This window comes from Amia ocellicauda, chromosome 13 (genome assembly GCF_036373705.1).
Source record: "Amia ocellicauda isolate fAmiCal2 chromosome 13, fAmiCal2.hap1, whole genome shotgun sequence".
NCBI classification, from domain to species: Eukaryota; Metazoa; Chordata; class Actinopteri; order Amiiformes; family Amiidae; genus Amia; species Amia ocellicauda.
Window position 1 is genome coordinate 7070809 of NC_089862.1, and position 19581 is coordinate 7090389.

The 19581-nt window shown below is 46.5% G+C and overlaps 2 protein-coding genes across 2 annotated transcripts; both read right to left on the reverse strand.

The window, feature by feature from the left end:
- Window positions 1-9858: 9858 nt before the first annotated feature.
- On the reverse strand, window positions 9859-11998 carry LOC136766946 (zona pellucida sperm-binding protein 3-like). The gene is made up of 9 exons (XM_066720924.1): window positions 11570-11998; window positions 11362-11480; window positions 11184-11287; window positions 10914-11091; window positions 10694-10814; window positions 10468-10553; window positions 10267-10382; window positions 10084-10188; window positions 9859-9971 (listed from the first exon to the last, which is right to left on the reverse strand). The coding sequence occupies exons 1-9, from the start codon at window positions 11948-11950 to the stop codon at window positions 9859-9861; spliced, it is 1323 nt and encodes a 440-aa protein (XP_066577021.1). The 5' UTR covers window positions 11951-11998.
- A 38-nt stretch (window positions 11999-12036) lies between these two features.
- LOC136766947 (zona pellucida sperm-binding protein 4-like) lies at window positions 12037-19015 on the reverse strand. Its single transcript, XM_066720926.1, has 10 exons — window positions 18970-19015; window positions 18650-18837; window positions 18457-18554; window positions 18248-18378; window positions 17967-18156; window positions 17733-17880; window positions 17566-17644; window positions 17348-17467; window positions 17155-17257; window positions 12037-12049 (listed from the first exon to the last, which is right to left on the reverse strand). Exons 1-10 carry the CDS (start codon window positions 19013-19015, stop codon window positions 12037-12039), a joined length of 1116 nt encoding a protein of 371 aa, XP_066577023.1.
- Window positions 19016-19581: the final 566 nt, after the last annotated feature.

Sequence of the window (19581 nt, forward strand, 5' to 3'; positions counted from 1 at the left end):
TTATTTTGTCCTCCGAAACCTGCCGCCAACATTAAATTCGGCTTTAATGAACATCCATTTGGTGTCACTATTTCACACTCAAGATTTGAAGAAATATGGCTTTGAACCCATCCTAGAGCCTCTGATAAATGATATCAAGACGCTTGAGAGTGCTGGTATTGAACTGCCTATGTCTACTGTCAGAGTTTACGGCACTATTTGTCAAGTAACAGGTGACAACTTGGGAATGCACTCTATCCTTGGTTTCACAGGGTCTTTTAGTGGTCATTACTTCTGTCGCTTATGTTTAATTGAAAAGGCTGATGCTCAGTACATTTACAGTGAGGATGATCCCAGAATTATCTTGCGTGATCAAGGCGCGTACAAAATGCATTGTAGTGAGTTGGAATCAGACCAGCAGCTCTCCTCTGTGTATGGTGATAAAAGAAAGTCATCCCTAAATAGTCTACAGTTTTTCCATGTATGCAATAATTATTCCTTTGATGTGATGCATGAAATTCTTGAGGGAGTTTCTCAGAACGAAATGAAGCAACTGTTTGAATACCTGTCACAACATTTTATTTCAAAGTGTGATCTGCTCTCTAGAATCTATTCATATGACTATGGGTTTTTAGAACGCAAAAATCGTCCAACAAAGGTGAATTTGGAACACAGTGGCAATAGCTTAGGGCTCAGTTCAATTCAGACTCTCTGTCTCGTGAGAAATCTTCCTTTGCTATTTGGTGATCTTGTGCCTGAGGGAAATGGAAATTGGAATTTGCTCCTACTCTTGTTGCAAATAATCAACCTAGTGTTTTGTCCTCTTCTTACTGAAGGCATGACAGTCCATCTGAAGTATTTGATAATTGAACAACATGAATTGTTCAAACAATTGTACCCACATAAGAACCTCATACCAAAACATCACTTTATGGTCCATTACCCAGCATCCGTACGAAAAATAGGTCCCTTACTACATATGTGGAGCATGAGGTTTGAGGCGAAACATAAAGTCTTTAAGAATACACTAAAGAACTTTAAAAAGATTACTAAGTTCCTTGCAAAGAGTCATCAGATGTCCATAGGTTTTCTTTGGGAAACCTCACCGTTGAAACACAATGAGTACGGACCAATGAAAAGAGTATGTCTGGAAGAATTATGTAATGGTGAGGAGTTGGCAGGGACCTTACAGGTTACCATGCAAACATTTATATATGTGACCAACTGGGTAAAGATAGATGGAACAGAGTACAGACCAGGTTTGGTCATTTGCAATGAGATGAAACTTGACATGCCGGTGTTTTGCCAAATCACTAAAATACTTTTAGTTGACGATATGGATTACTTTCTTGTGGACAAGCTTTCAACAGAACATTTCTATGAGTACCATCATGCATTTAATGTACATTCTGGTGGCAGAGGAGAGAAAGTTGTCAAAAGCTGGCAGTTTCAGATATTACAAACCTTTTGAGCTTCAAAGTGCTTATGGTGCTGATGAAAGTCTTTATATTGTGCCTTTATTGTTGCTGGTTTGATTGTTATAGGAATTCGCAATGTGATCAGGATTTTTTAAGATACCTTGCTAACCCTCACTGACAAATGTTATTAGTATCACCTCATCACGAATCCTGGAATCTTGTAGAACTCAATTTCTGTAATAATTGGACGCAGACACCAATTCCAAAGATATAAATTGTCAAATGTATTCAAAAACAAAGACTAAATGTAGCACTACACTAATTATACAAAAGGAAAAAACTAATTAAAATTCAACTCTAGAGCAACAAATCAAAGACAAATCACTTCCGTGACCAAATTAAAGACCATGGGATCGCATATGATATCACACAAATCGTTAAACAAAAAAGGTTATAAACACATTGACTACAATACCGGTTAGTAAGACGAAGGTGAGTCTCTCATTAGTATTGTTAGTCAGACATTAAATAACTACGCAGGTTAGTATTTAATGTCAGGTAACTTCTCGTTATATATATATTAGTCTCATTTACGTTTAGGTGCCGAGAAAGATCCTATCATTACTTGTTACCACAATTTCCCTTAACTGATTATTATTCAATGATTAAGGATAGGCAGGGCCACCAATAATCTAATGTCTATTAACGTGTGTCAATTTCACACTAAACAGTTAAACAGGAATGAGAAGATATTTCTCGGCGTTGACAGATTTTACTTCTAAAATTATCAACAAAACACTTTAATGCAACACACATTTTTATTTAAGCAAAACTAAATGAAATTACACATTCTAGAGTTATGAACCACAGATGAACATTTCTAATTGATTTCTCAAATGTCATGAATCACAAACTCCAAACTGTTAAACTTATCTGAACTTCGTCGCAGAGAGGCCTCTCTGGCTTTGGGCTCAGATAACAGCACACGGCACGAGGTCCGTGTGGTTTGGAACAAAGGCAGTCCGGTTCGGCTTTGTCCAAGAACTTCCACTCAGTCGATGCACCTGGAAGTTTGGGTTTCGCGAAACTGAGTCTTTTCCAAACAGATTTTCCACTGGTTTGAAGGCTCCAAGGTTGTGCACAAAATCTTCTTTGCAAGCAGGGTCTCTCACCGTATTTATTTGAAGACAAAGTCTTTGAGGAAAGCAGGGCCCCGTTTGGTTCCAAGGGTCGTGTTTCTTAAGACTTGAATAGCTATTTAAATGACTGACACTTTCGTATACAGTCGACTTAGTCAATTGTCCAGCTGTAGAACTCCACTGATCAGGTGGGTACAGGTCTGTAAAGTTCTTTATTTAATAAAGTCCTTTAAAAGAATTCTTTATACGGCTCAATCTCCTTCTCCCAGGTAACTCTTCTGTTGCCGGCAAAGACTTAGTTGATTTCTGGTTCCGGTTCGGGCAACAGAGCTACAGGTTGAGCTGTGGCAGCGGGTAACTGGTTCAGGTGAGAGAGAGTGAGAGAGAGGCCGTGCGCTGTCCTTTATATGCCTGTCAGATCAATAGATGATTGGTTCTTGAGTTTGTGAGATTGGATTTCGGTTTCAGCCCCCAGTGACCTATTGGAGGGGGGGTTGATTTATGACTTATGTCAATCCATGCCATCTTTTGGAAATGCCAGTTGGCCCGGGTTCGTAGCTCTGTGTCGGGATTTCGGCTCTCGTCCATTTCAAAGAGTTTTTATTACCTACAGGCCCCCTTCCCCAGACGTCTCACAGCAAGATTTCAAACTATTTGGCCTATTCTCAGTGCCATCCTCCCAAGACTGTCACTTTGATGTAAACCAGTCCCACACATTAAGGAAATCTGATAACTTTGGGGGGAAGAGGTCTTTAGATCAGTGCTTCAGCTCAGAGCTAAAATGCTCTTATCAAAATACACCCATCATAATGCTACACATGTAATGTGATTACAAGGACATTGTGGGTTTTCAAGCCTGCTTTGTGAAATGTAAACACTATAAAGTAAGTATTATAGAAACTTTGAAGCACATGTGCACTGTTAATGGTTTATTACAATATTGTAAAAAAAACTTTAAGAAATGTAAATCAAAAGTTTTGTACTGCATTTCTGGACTGAATGATTTACACAACGAGCACGATGGGTCGAATGTCCTCTTTTGTAAACTTTCTTATTAACATTTACTGTAGTTTTCTGTTAGGTGAATGCTAACTCTAGTAGTGTTAATCATGTAACCCTCTAGAGTAGGGGTAATAACATTGAAAGTCAGTCACTCTACAACATAAATATAACTTAAAAACTTAGTGTTATATGTAAACACTCATGGTGTAATTTGAACACCCAAGAAGTGCTAAACTAACATTAAAGAGAAACACTCTTGATGTTAAATATTAACACTTATAGTGTAAATTTGTGTATTTTCTCAACTTTACAAACAGAAATATAACAACTCTTAGTGTTACTTGAGAACACAGATTGGTGTAATTTTAACACTCAAGTAGTGTCTGATAAACTCTGTGTAATTGTAAAATTACGTGTTAAACTTTTACACTGAAAAGTGTCAAAATCTTAACACTACTAAACGTGTTAATTTAACTCTAAACGGTGTGAAAAGTGTTGAATTTAACACTGAGTTGATTTAACACTACCAAATTAGCTGTGAAGCTGGGTGAATCTGACCTTCTTCTAAGTCTTTTAAATTAAATTAAACCTTAAATTTAAAAGTTAAATGTTTATATAAATATTACATCAAAAGAATGCCATTAAGCCATAACTTACGAAACACTGTTTAAAGTCCTCATGCAATTATTCAAGACAAACTAATAAAAAACTAACAAAAGACAATAAATTATTAAATAATAATTACAAAACCAATTTTTAAAAAGGACCAGCAATAGGCCTATAATAGTTATTCCCATCAGTCTGTTATAAATCATAAATCAAAAAGTAAACATTCAGAAATTAACAAGAATGCAGTCAAATGTTAAAAAAAATACCACTAAAATTACTCAGTGTTCATTTTTAATGAAGATAATATGGTACTGCATAATATATTAATTAAAGCGAATACATCCATCCAAGAGCAGTGTGTTGTATTCGTGTTTTCTTGACTGTATTAAAATACATCAAAAGCCGGCAGGTCGGTAATGCTTGTGACATGCGTCGTGACTCGTGTCCATTTTCCCTGTGTTATACAAACCAACTCTATTCACAACAGCGTAAAAAAGACGGGGATTTCAACCACATTATCATTCTGTTGGTGGCGGTGTGCGCCGGTAAGGAAAATTATGTGACAATACTGACCGGTAGTTTTCCTATGCCCACGAAAGTAAATCTGGCAGAGAAATGACAATACACTAACCGGTCTTAAAGAACGTCTTGATAGACTGGGATACAGCAATTCTCCTGGCCTCTCTCTCCCCTTCTTTTCATGGCGTTACTAGTACCCTGATTTAGGTTTTCCTTTCCCAGACATTTTCAGTCAGTCAGTGTCCTGCTCATCCACTAACTTCACCGCTAACCTCAGCAGCTCTGATTGGATCAGTTCATGAGCTGGGGTGGGACTTACAATTCATTGGGTCCCCCTGCTGTTTGTCACTGCATAATTAATAACAACGTCGGATCGGCCAAACCATTTTTCGGGAGGGCAGAGGAGCAGATACTTGGAAAGCTTGTCACCAAATTGCATGTTTGTGTGGTTTTCATTCAATTCTCAGGCATACAACTAATATAAAATAGAATTATTCACAGAACAGGTGTATATAGATACATATATAGAGGCTAACTGCTGGATTTTGTGGGGCCCCCTATAATTGTCATCACCTTTCACCCCACTAGCAAAGGCCCTGGCCACCACTGTGAAACGTACAGTAGGGCCAGGAGTACTACACACCTGTTGGAGTGCCTTACTAGAGGGAAGAGCACCCACTGAACCAAGGGCCTGTGGAGCACACGGCTGAAGGATCTTTGCAAGGCAATAAGAAACTGATCGAGTCACATATTTCACAGTCCAGTTTTATTCAAAAGCCTGATCCAGCTACAGTTGGGTTTCCCGCCTGTGGGGCTTGGATCTCCACACAGCCACCAGCAGTACAGCACAGAGCACAAGCACCGTGAAGGCAGCCACAGTCAGCACAGCATAGCCGAAGGCCTGGGACACTGTGGAGACAGGAGAGGGACAGGCAGCTCACAAGGGCGCAGACACCAGAGGACGGAGCGCCAGCAGACAGTCAAAGCTCCCCTCCTCACCTTCACGGGGAGAAGCCCTCCTGTCCACAGCAGAGAGCTCAGAGGCAGTCAGGATCACTTCCCCACTGGACACCACTGCCGTCTCCCTGGAGGCCCTCTGCACCGGGGCAACAGCTCTCCCTGAAGGGACAAGAGCAGCATTACAGAAGCAGGCCCTCCACTGGCAGAGCCTTAGGGAAAGATGCCATTCCAGCTCACACTGGAACCGAGCCACTCACTCATTCTCTGGCTGCATGGAGCGACACAGCTGTCAGTAGCACTGGGTTGGCACACTGCTGCACTACAGTGGATGAACACCTGGGGAAGCAGGAGATGCAGTACAATACAATGCCACCATTGGGAATACAGTCAAGACCATGGCACTCCTTGGCCAATAGACCCTTACCTTCTCCTTCAGAGGGAGCTGGGAGCCAGCATCCACAAAAGTGAACATCTGCACGATGAAGCGCTTGTAGTGCGTTGGGTATGGCAGCCCTGAGGAGCCAGCCACGGGAACCAAGGTGGTCTGGTACTGGTCGTCTCTGTACGGACACCTGGAAAGAGCACCACAATTGGGTTCAGAGGTCTACCTAAACCAGCAACACGAGCCGGCCGGAAAGAGATACAGGGCTCCAGTTACCCAGCAACCAGCAGGCTCCACTGGGGCTGGCCGAGTGGGCTGGGGGTGGAAGTTGCCCAGCAGTCTTCCAGCGTCAGGACAATGTTGGGGTCGGTCCTATTCAGGATGCGAACCTCAACATACACAGGATCCCGCAGGACCTTGGTCACGGGGTAGTCCCCATCACCGTAGTAGGAGGCATACACAGCTTCTACAGGAGGAACGACAGGGAGCTTTAAGAAGCCAGCATGCATTGGAAACCAGTTCATAGCATGGCCACGTACAAGGGCTCGTCACAGTACCCGTTGCAATCCTGAGCTCCACACTGAGAGGTCACGGGGCCACGACTGAAGGAGGAGGCGGGGCTGCAGTGTACACTACAGCCTCCACGGGAACAAGCTCACTGCCCGAATACTTGCACAGGAAGGTCAGCCTGGAAGGAGAAGCAGGCAGCCATTGGACCTAGTCGGGTACTGGCACAAGGAGACGGGCACTGGGGAGCCCCACTTACTCATAGTAGCTGTCCCTGGTGATGGAGCCATCAGGCCCGTTCTGCACATCGCGTTTAGAGGACATCGTGTTCTCGTACACCACATCGCCACCCTCACTCTGGAAGAGGGAGGCAGACCCTCACGTTATGCAGCCGAGACAATGACCACAAGGCGCTGCAATACTCAGGGCAAAGCTGGGAAACGCTTCCTCACCTTCAGCGTGCTTCCACAGGCACTGACTGGGAACTGGAACAAGGCAAAGCCAGCAGTGGTGCCAACAGGGCTGCAGGGGGCGCTCTGACCCCCTAGCAGGCTGACCGTGTCAAGGCTCAGCGGAGGCGTGGTCACATTCCTGGGTACTACAACCACAAACTGACCATCCGTGGTGCATTGCACAGTCACTGGAGGGAGAGGGGAGAAGATTAGCAAAGCAACGCGCTCAGGAGCCCTTTGTACGATATGTTGCCCTGAACACTCACCCTCATTGCTGTAATAACAGGGCTGTCTTCCCCTCTGATCAAAGCAGCAGTTACTCGCTTCACAGTCGGCTCTACTGATAGCAGGGGCACCACACGCCATTTTCTCGTTGTCACTAACCAAGCAGTTCTGACCCTGGGCTACAGAAACATCCGCCGCAGCCGCCATCAGCAAACAGACAAGACTCCAGACCCGCACGCTCATCCCAGACCTCTCCATTGTGCAACTCGGCAACGAACTGCCGAGAAGCGGCGCTCCGCTCCTTAAATAATCCGGCGCCCTGATTGGCTGAGGGCTGGCCCTGGCGCAGCAGGGTGCACGAGGGTTTCAGCCACCCCAGCGGGCCAATCGGGCTCTTTGGTGGAGCTCTCGCTTTGCTGCCACACAATCACGGTCAGATGCCACATCACTGTCTGTCGGCAACCCCGCCGCGCCCCGCTGCGCTCACTTCACTGCCCTGGCTCTCAACGCACAGCTCCCCTACCTACTGAGCACTCATCTCCAAGACTTCCACAGCTTTTTAGAGACAGTTCCGACTCATGTGAAGCTGAATGAGCACAACTATACCTTTATCATTTGTTTTTTGGTCCTAAATAGTAATAGAAACATTGAATACGACCATTCGAAGATTCGGTCTGCATGCGACACTCGTACCAGTAGCAGTGAAGATTAAGTGCATGACATTGTAACGGGTTTTCTTCAGAGACAGTGTTGGCTTTTCCAAAGAACGGAAGTGCAAAACCACATGGATTATCTGTTGATTCACACATTCCTATTGTAATTGAGCTTCGAGTTATACTTTAAACGGACAGTGTGCAAAATCACGTCCTCCTTGTAACGAGACACGATTTGATGCCCTGATTGCAACGAACCAATTACTTCCAGCATCACCGAGTGCACACTGAAAATGTATGGCAAGCCGCTGTGACATTTAGTCCATAATTTCTGATATCAAAAATACAATTGTTGGTATCAAGAATGATCTGCTACTTGTGATATCAACATTTGTATTTTTCACATCAGCAACTGTATTGTTGATTTCATTAACTGTATTTTTGATATCAAAAACGCATACTATTTAGCATCCGTAACATGCGTACTAACTGACGTGAAACTTAACCCTTTACACTCCGCCCCAATATTTTCATATCGTCCGCGAGCCAAGTAGTAAATTGTAGGTTTATCAAAACTACAAAATGTACTAGAGACTATAGAGAAACTAGAAACCGGGAGCTTTCATACGATGTCTTTCTCGCCTATGTAGGGTCTTCATTAGCATGGGCTACAGGCTTGCGAAATCAGCCATTTGTCCTAGTGTACAGAGTGTTTGTTTTTAGTCTGTCAGCCGATTAGACCTTAAAATACGAAAGGCCACAACTTTCACTTGATCGAAGATAAATGCATAAGGCACAACGTAGCAAGGAGAAACACAAACCGGAAAAATGCCAGTCGAGAATGGCTGCCGCTGAGATTGTTCAACAGTGAACAGGGCAATGTCAGACATTAACAACGAGAGGAATGGCCGTTCTGAGTGCTCGCAATTATGAACGTCTACTCAGTGAATGCTCGCTCACCTGTTGCTGTCGTGACTGGGATGGTATACGAGTACATTACAAACTACATGACCCTCAGAGAAAGCCTGTACGGGGTTTTCTTCCTCGAGAAATGCGGCTATTGCGCGCAGTGCTCTTACCGCTCCTCGGTTCACTCGTGCAGCTCGGAGGAGCGCCTGGCGTATGCGGCTCGCACCCCGAAATATTCACTAGTTTGTGTCAAAATACATTGATTCGACTATTTTAAACGACACTGGCTCCGAAGTCTGTACCAAAATGACAATGTCAGTTTCATCTTCATTACGTCCTTTTGTTTCCAGGAGTTTCAAAGGATTTGCGGTGTTTCGGCAGAGAAATAAGGCACGAACAGTTCTGGGATCAGAACATTATGACCCCACATACACCTAAATCAAAGGTACACAATCCTAGCTCGGATTGCCGCTCTGTGACAAATGTATACACTTCAAATCAAGCAGCAGATTAGACGGAACAGACCCAACACTCTATAATGGCATCAAACCATCCTCTAGGTATACACAGACAGACCCAGGCATTGTTCATTGCACAATGATGCACAGGTTTCTCCCATACAAGGACGTTAGCTTAACAGAAAGTTAGTCCCTCATAGGCTGAGTCACATTTGCTCGGATTGAATACCTAAGCGTGCAACCATGCTTTTTGACCAAGAATTCGTCATACACACATCTGATCTAACCGTGTAGCTTAGGGTCACATGTGATGGTTTGTAACCCTGGCATCTGGGGTCATAACGATCCCCGTCCTCCTCCTGCATGTTCTAAAATACAGTTTCCTGCCACCACATGTGACTAGGGTGCAATGTTCCCAAACACTGAACCTTCTCCCGAAGCAGTCGTGTCTCACCCTCCAGAGCCCAATTCTCTGCACAAGAGCTGCAGAGATGCTGGAAAGCAGCAACACTCAAACGGAGCGCTAAAGGACAGCTTTACATGATCTGTAGCATCCATTGATTGAGATCATGCAGAACTTGGAGAGCAAAGAGGAAAGACACGGGTCATGGTCTGTTCTCAGCTTTATTGATCAGTCACACCACAGTCAAGCCGTGGGTGGGCTTGCTCTCCTGTACAGCACAGTCCCCAGCACAGCAATGCACAACACAGCCACAGCAGCCACCACACCAGCCAGGAGCACAACCTCAGCAGAGATGCCTGCAAAGAAAGCACAGGTCAGTCACTTTAGGTCAAACCCAGACTACAGCAAGGGACCACAACCTCTGGCTCCAATTCAAGAGGCACATTCCCCACGCAAAGGCCCCAGTACCTGCTGCAGTCAGGGGAGACCTCTGGGCATTCGTCTCCACTGGAGGGACGGCATCCTGCGGCTTCTCCAGCACACGCACAGACACCATGGCATCACCTTCCCATTCTGGAAGGTGGAGAGGCTTAGATCCAGCCAGACTCTATAGCCCAGTACCACACTCACAACCAGGCAAAGCATCCTTACCCTCCTTGAAAGCCAAGTCCCTGCCAAACCTCCCAATAAGCCTAGATCCAGACAGAGGGTTACAGCTGGAGTCACAGCAGCTACAGACCTGATCACTCCCATCCACCGAGCTCCAGCTACAACAGGGATACAGCGGTCAGTACAGATACCGGGAAGGGAACACCAAGGGCCTAGAGCACCCTCCCACCCCCACCCCACTACCTGTTGCCCACAGGCTGGCAGGCCTTGTCCAGGTTGTCCACAGCCTGGGAAGCAGCAGTCACCTTCAGGTGGCAGGTCAAGTAGATCTGAGCAGAACAGACATTGGCATGGTTAGTGCACCTTGGGAGAGCTGCTTCAATGCCAAAGCAGCCACACGGTTGAGAAAGCAGAGCCCAAACAAGCCAAAGATACAAAAGCACAGAGGCACAGTGGCTGGGAGACGTACGGAGCTGTTGGCTTCATTGTGGAACCTGAAGGCATCAAGCACCAGCTGCAGCTTCGTGACATCCTGAGGTCTTGGCATGAAGTGAGAACTGGAGCCCGTCACCTTGGCATCAATCAGGCAACTGGGCACAGGAGGAAATCCATTATAATGGCCCCGCTCAGAGTCGAGAGCCAACACCTGCAAGCACACTGGCCATGCTTGACTATGGGATCTCACTCACCCATAGTTCCCAATGAAAGTATAACTGGGAGAAGAGGTCGGGTCAGAGGTCAAGGTGGCCACACAGCTGTCCACAAACAGCCGCAGGGGCACGTGGCTGGCCTGGTTGACGGAGGCTTGGATGTTCAGGACGTCCCCCAGGAAGTACACGTTGGAGGGTCTCGGGGAGCTCCAGTCATCTGCCGAGACAGGGAGCAGCATGAGGCCTCTGCAGAGCAGAGCAGCACTCCGGTAAACGGGAGGCTTAGAGCTGCATTAGGTTGGCCTCTACCAGTCATGAGCTGCAGGGAGAAGTCCAGGAGATCCTCCGCAGACTTGGTGGAGGTGTAGGGGACCCAGGTTGGCTGCAGGGCATCGCTGCTCACATTGTGGAGCCTAGGGAGCAGACAGCAATTACACACCGATCCTACAGCAGCTAGGCTGAAGCAGTACTGCGGCAGAGTCCTCACCGGAGGTAGACGCACTCGATGTGGACAACAGCAGGGTCGGTTCTCACGATGCCAGTGTTGGCAATCGGGGACGGGTTGTAGTTTAGGGAGAAGCTGTACACCAGCTCGTCCTCGGTCATCTACAAGTGAAAGGCGCAACGCTTAAGCTCGGGATGGTTTTACCCATTCACCGTGCGAGTCTGCAGCCTTATTCCCCTCCCCTACTTACCGACAGGGCGCTGCCACAACCCTGCAGCTCCGACTGGAAGACCAGGACCGTGTCGTTCTGCCCGCTGAGCGCACAGCCTCCCAACTGGATATCCGCAGCCTGGATCAGTCTGCCGGTACCGAACAGGTCTCTCTCCACCGACACCTGGATCGCGCTCTCCCCACACTGCGCCCACACGACGGGGGAGACTTGCTGCTTGAACAGAGAAGAGTCCACTCGCACAACGGCCTTGGCTCTGGCGACAGGCTTGGCTCTGGCAGCAGGCTTCCCTCTGACAGCAGGCTTGGCTCTCGCCCACTTAGAAACTCTCCCGGCGTCGCAGAGCCCAGCGACCACACACAGCACTAGCAGCCCACACCACGAAACCCTCGCACGCAGCATTGCGGCCACAATACAAGGCTAGCTCACAGATCCGCGATGCTTACCCAGCCCACACCGCCTCCTTTTATACACTGACATGATCCCGCTCAGCGCGTCTCTCTGAGGAGACAGCGCGACATTTTCACGTGGAATTCGCTTCACGCTGAGCGCCCGAGTTCCGGCTGAGAGAGCGGCTTGATCAAAGGAGGCGACAAGTGGCGCAGCGCCAGCAGCGGCGCGGATCCAGCGTGTCCAGTGTGTTGGGTCCTGCACAGCTGCAGCCAGCAGGGACCACGGAACCGATTTTGCGGCTGTGTGAGCGTGGTTTTGTGCTGTGCCGATTTCATTATTTAGGCTACACTCACTTCAATGCTGGTGGAAAAACTTGAATGTGACACTGGGAGCTCTCGGTTCTTATTCAGAAAGAAGAGGAACGTGGAGTTTAGATAACACGCGCATTTATGCATTGATGCATGTACTTATTGTTAACGGTAACATCAGTAATCTGACAACAACTGGATATTGGGCTAGATTCCTCTCATCCAGGGTGTTAGAAAAGATTGTTCTCTCATTGTTTTCTAAATGGAGTAGAATGCAAATTAAAGTTAACGTGTATACACCCGAGTGTACAATTGAATAGAAAGATGCTGTGTGTGAGCCAGTCCTGTTTCAATCATTTTGCGGCTTTTTTGTACGTTTGTTTGTGTCAGATCAGTGTCAATAAGTGTCAGAAATAACGACTTGCTATAAAAACCCTGCATTTAATGTATTAGTTAAAGTAGCACTATGTTTAAAGTTATGGCAATAACGGTAAAATTCTCCTAGATGGATATTTAGGGGACGTCACACTACTGTGTTATTGTATATGTGTATATAGGCAAACCAATCAGCATTCGGCAGCGCAACACTCATTATAATATGCAGCCTATTGTTGTGTTCAGCAACTGCATACAGTATGTGTTAAATAGTGGATGCGTTCACGATACACGCAATCGTCACATATTGTGAAAATGAATTGCTTTGCCGGTCAGATCTGCGCCCACGACGGACGCGCCCGTGTATTATTATTCGCTTGTAACAGAGGTAGACTGTCAAATGTGTTTGGACTACTGCAGTTACTTCATTGCCGTCATATGTATGTAATTGGTATTGTAGGCGTTATGCTGCCATTTCTTGTGCACTAATCATGTAAAAAGTACACATGTTTTATTAATACAAAACGATCCGAGCTCACTTGATTATTGCAATATGAACACAAGTGATCTGAGACCTGAGAAAACACGACAGTGAACCACGACAACGACCCCGAGTTAGTTTCCAAACGAGCTGATTTCGTTTGAAACGAACCCAGTGTGAGGGGGCAACACGTTTGCCTGTATTGAGATATTGTATGTTGCATGATGTAATGGTATTTAACATATGCCATATGTGTGACAATAGTTCTTGTTCAAAGGTGGCATGACCTCCTGCTGTTGCGGTCACAAAAATGCGCCCCTATTCTGATTCACACAGACTTTGAAAGCAACAAAATGCCACCAAATCCGGCAATCTTTTCAGTGAGAATGGGGTTTTTGACACGTTGAATATTGCGGCAGGAAATACACACGTTTTGTTAAAGGGGGCATGCAACCCGTTTTGACCACATAATCATCAGAATGTGTAAATAGGTCATTTCAGTGTTTTAGTTTACTAGTTGGAAGCCAGCATTTGTCAACACAATATTTCAATACCATGAATTCATTGGCACTGCTGAGCTTCAATGGAAGTGAATACTGTACCTTCTCTCCGTGACATATAACTTGCGTGTTTATCCCACTGCGGTCTCTCTCTTCAGCCTACGGATTTACACCTCCATTACCGTGACTATGTGTAATACATTAGACTACAGGCACTAGATATTAAGCTCTAGGTATTACAAGGAGTTCAGTACATCAACAGCCCTTGGGTGGCGATGACCCTGACGGTGTCTGTGTGTGCTGATAGCCCTCAGCTGCTGATCATAAAATGCAAGAGATGACAGAATTATAATGAAAATGACTTATAACCTATAGGCTATACAAGAGCTCAAGTGTGGTATCTTGAGACCCAATCGCAGTAACTGCAATAATATTCAATAACTTCAGAAAGACCGAGCCAGTAGAAGAGAAAATACGGGTTAAATTCAATAATGGGCAGAACAAATTGGAACAATTAATATGGCAGTTAGATTAGGGTCCGATACCACCGTCTCAAGTATTGCAGATACAAGGCAGTTTAAGTGCAGGGTTATACAGCAGGTATCAATAAAATTAATCGCATATTGTAGCTCATGGACTCCACTGAAAAGTATAATACAACGCAGTGCCAAAATGAAACAACTGTCGTATTTTAAGGTGTTTTAAAGCAATATGAAGAATTGCACGGCGGTAAGGTTATTCGACTGCCCCCATGAATGAAAAGAGCCTCAAATCCTCAAATGACAGCTAACGTTTTCAAGACTACTTTAAATACCAATTGTGAACGGTTTCAGAGCCTGCTTCTACATGTGACTGCGAAGAATGAATTGTGAGAAACCATACCACATACACGCACACACCCCTTGAACTTTAACACGGAATTTGTTCAAGGGCAATGAGACCTTGTTGAAATTCACCAAAGCACAGTGTGCTGTAAGCGATGTGGTTTTGAGTTCATTGAAAGGAGACCAGTTGTGAATGGTTTCACAGTCCGTTTACCTCGGCCATGTGGCTGCCGGCTTGTAGAGTGCCACTCAGCGAGCTCGTAGTAGCGTCGTTTAGTGATTCTAGAGCAACGGGGTATCAGTGAGCAAGTGTATCTGTGAACACAAGCGACAGAAAGGACAGTCGCTGCCTCCCCCTTCTGGGGGTACTTGGGCACTACAGCAGATCATGGCATTACAGCGCCAAGGGCACCTCCTTGGCTACAGGAACATTATTGGCATTTCTTCTTTGGATCTGGGCAACATGCTGATCAATACAGAGCAAGCAAGAGACCACGTTTACTCCACGTCAGGACTATACTCTCAGCAACCCCTCACAAATGAAAGGGAAGTTTGATGGGGAGGGGAGACATGGAGGGGTCACTTGTTGCCACCACCAGGGCCGTAGCTAGAGGATTCGGGGCCCCCACCGCCCTCCACCCATATCATATACTGTATACTGTAACCTAATATGGGTTTATTGCAAAATAACAAAACAGATAACATACATGAATGCAAATAAAGGTCTTTACTGAACATCGGCAAAAGCAAAATACACAAATATCACATTAAATATAAAAACAAATACATAGCAAACACTAAAACAAATTTCAATCAGCAATGCACATTTAAATAACAACGAAAATTATACGAATCATTAGTATATGTATATCGGTTTGATTGATCTTTAACCTTTGATGACCTTTCACGTCCCTTCACGTAGGATGAACCAAAATCCCATTGTCAGACCTTTCTGTTGGCAAAGTCACTTATGATGTCTTTGTAGTCCAGCTGTCTGTTTAGCTGGCTTTCAATTGAAAGTCAGGCAAGGTTATAAAACCTCTCTTGAGTTTGGTTAGACCTGAGATTTCTTGACAAGCTTCAACTTGCTGAAAGCCCTTTCTGCACCAGAAACAGAGACAGGCAGAGTGCAGAAGATGCCCACTGCAACACACACTTCTCCAAAAATGCTGTGGAGCTGCATCCTGTAGATTGAATTCAGCAGGTCGAGAGGAGACTGGCAGTCTGCAAATATGACATTATACACAGACTTAAGATGCCTCACTTCATTCTCAAAGCCTGCTGTAAGATCCTGTGTATATTTGCTCACTAATGAGTGGCAAGCTGGGTGAATCTGACCTTCTTCTAAGTCTTTTAAATTTAAGTAAACCTTAATTTTAAAAGTTAAATGTTTATATAAATACTACATCCAAAGAATGCCATTAAGCCATAACTTATGAAACACTGTTTAAAGTCCTCATACCATTATTCAATACAAACTAATTAAAAACTAACAAAAGCCAAGAAATTATTAAATAATAATTACAAAACCAATTTTAAAAATTTACCAGCAATAGGCCTATAATAGTTATTCCCATCAGTCTGTTATAAATCATAAATCAAAAAGTAAACATTCAGAAATTAACAAGAATGCAGTCAAATGTTAAAAAAAATACCACTAAAATTACTCAGTGTTCATTTTGAATGAAGATAATATGGTACTGCATAATATATTAATTAAAGCGAATACATCCATCCAAGAGCAGTGTGTTGTATTCGTGTTTTCTTGACTGTATTAAAATACATCAAAAGCCGGCAGGTCGGTAATGCTTGTGACATGCGTCGTGACTCGTGTCCATTTTCCCTGTGTTATACAAACCAACTCTATTCACAACAGCGTAAAAAAGACGGGGATTTCAACCACATTATCATTCTGTTGGTGGCGGTGTGCGCCGGTAAGGAAAATTATGTGACAATACTGACCGGTAGTTTTCCTATGCCCACGAAAGTAAATCTGGCAGAGAAATGACAATACACTAACCGGTCTTAAAGAACGTCTTGATAGACTGGGATACAGCAATTCTCCTGGCCTCTCTCTCCCCTTCTTTTCATGGCGTTACTAGTACCCTGATTTAGGTTTTCCTTTCCCAGACATTTTCAGTCAGTGTCCTGCTCATCCACTAACTTCACCGCTAACCTCAGCAGCTCTGATTGGATCAGTTCACGAGCTGGGGTGGGACTTACAATTCATTGGGTCCCCCTGCTGTTTGTCACTGCATAATTAATAACAACGTCGGATCGGCCAAACCATTTTTCGGGAGGGCAGAGGAGCAGATACTTGGAAAGCTTGTCACCAAATTGCATGTTTGTGTGGTTTTCATTCAATTCTCAGGCATACAACTAATATAAAATAGAATTATTCACAGAACAGGTGTATATAGACACATATATATATATAGGCTAACTGCTGGATGTTGTGGGGCCCCCTATAATTGTCATCACCTTTCACCACACTAGCAAAGGCCCTGGCCACCACTGTGAAACGTACAGTAGGGCCAGGAGTACTACACACCTGTTGGAGTGCCTTACTAGAGGGAAGAGCACCCACTGAACCAAGGGCCTGGACTCAGGCTGTGGAGCACACGGCTGAAGGATCTTTGCAAGGCAATAAGAAACTGATCGAGTCACATATTTCACAGTCCAGTTTTATTCAAAAGCCTGATCCAGCTACAGTTGGGTTTCCCACCTGTGGGGCTTGGATCTCCACACAGCCACCAGCAGTACAGCACAGAGCACAAGCACCGTGAAGGCAGCCACAGTCAGCACAGCATAGCCGAAGGCCTGGGACACTGTGGAGACAGGAGAGGGACAGGCAGCTCACAAGGGCGCAGACACCAGAGGACGGAGCGCCAGCAGACAGTCAAAGCTCCCCTCCTCACCTTCACGGGGAGAAGCCCTCCTGTCCACAGCAGAGAGCTCAGAGGCAGTCAGGATCACTTCCCCACTGGACACCACTGCCGTCTCCCTGGAGGCCCTCTGCACCGGGGCAACAGCTCTCCCTGAAGGGACAAGAGCAGCATTACAGAAGCAGGCCCTCCACTGGCAGAGCCTTAGGGAAAGATGCCATTCCAGCTCACACTGGAACCGAGCCACTCACTCATTCTCTGGCTGCATGGAGCGACACAGCTGTCAGTAGCACTGGGTTGGCACACTGCTGCACTACAGTGGATGAACACCTGGGGAAGCAGGAGATGCAGTACAATACAATGCCACCATTGGGAATACAGTCAAGACCATGGCACTCCTTGGCCAATAGACCCTTACCTTCTCCTTCAGAGGGAGCTGGGAGCCAGCATCCACAAAAGTGAACATCTGCACGATGAAGCGCTTGTAGTGCGTTGGGTATGGCAGCCCTGAGGAGCCAGCCACGGGAACCAAGGTGGTCTGGTACTGGTCGTCTCTGTACGGACACCTGGAAAGAGCACCACAATTGGGTTCAGAGGTCTACCTAAACCAGCAACACGAGCCGGCCGGAAAGAGATACAGGGCTCCAGTTACCCAGCAACCAGCAGGCTCCACTGGGGCTGGCCGAGTGGGCTGGGGGTGGAAGTTGCCCAGCAGTCTTCCAGCGTCAGGACAATGTTGGGGTCGGTCCTATTCAGGATGCGAACCTCAACATACACAGGATCCCGCAGGACCTTGGTCACGGGGTAGTCCCCATCACCGTAGTAGGAGGCATACACAGCTTCTACAGGAGGAACGACAGGGAGCTTTAAGAAGCCAGCATGCATTGGAAACCAGTTCATAGCATGGCCACGTACAAGGGCTCGTCACAGTACCCGTTGCAATCCTGAGCTCCACACTGAGAGGTCCCGGGGCCACGACTGAAGGAGGAGGCGGGGCTGCAGTGTACACTACAGCCTCCACGGGAACAAGCTCACTGCCCGAATACTTGCACAGGAAGGTCAGCCTGGAAGGAGAAGCAGGCAGCCATTGGACCTAGTCGGGTACTGGCACAAGGAGACGGGCACTGGGGAGCCCCACTTACTCATAGTAGCTGTCCCTGGTGATGGAGCCATCAGGCCCGTTCTGCACATCGCGTTTAGAGGACATCGTGTTCTCGTACACCACATCGCCACCCTCACTCTGGAAGAGGGAGGCAGACCCTCACGTTATGCAGCCGAGACAATGACCACAAGGCGCTGCAATGCTCAGGGCAAAGCTGGGAAACGCTTCCTCACCTTCAGCGTGCTTCCACAGGCACTGACTGGGAACTGGAACAAGGCAAAGCCAGCAGTGGTGCCAACAGGGCTGCAGGGGGCGCTCTGACCCCCTAGCAGGCTGACCGTGTCAAGGCTCAGTGGAGGCGTGGTCACATTCCTGGGTACTACAACCACAAACTGACCATCCGTGGTGCATTGCACAGTCACTGGAGGGAGAGGGGAGAAGATTAGCAAAGCAACGCGCTCAGGAGCCCTTTGTACGATATGTTGCCCTGAACACTCACCCTCATTGCTGTAATAACAGGGCTGTCTTCCCCTCTGATCAAAGCAGCAGTTACTCGCTTCACAGTCGGCTCTACTGATAGCAGGGGCACCACACGCCATTTTCTCGTTGTCACTAACCAAGCAGTTCTGACCCTGGGCTACAGAAACATCCGCCGCAGCCGCCATCAGCAAACAGACAAGACTCCAGACCCGCACGCTCATCCCAGACCTCTCCATTGTGCAACTCGGCAACGAACTACCGAGAAGCGGCGCTCCGCTCCTTAAATAATCCGGCGCCCTGATTGGCTGAGGGCTGGCCCTGGCGCAGCAGGGTGCACGAGGGTTTCAGCCACCCCAGCGGGCCAATCGGGCTCTTTGGTGGAGCTCTCGCTTTGCTGCCACACAATCACGGTCAGATGCCACATCACTGTCTGTCGGCAACCCCGCCGCGCCCCGCTGCGCTCACTTCACTGCCCTGGCTCTCAACGCACAGCTCCCCTACCTACTGAGCACTCATCTCCAAGACTTCCACAGCTTTTTAGAGACAGTTCCGACTCATGTGAAGCTGAATGAGCACAACTATACCTTTATCATTTGTTTTTTGGTCCTAAATAGTAATAGAAACATTGAATACGACCATTCGAAGATTCGGTCTGCATGCGACACTCGTACCAGTAGCAGTGAAG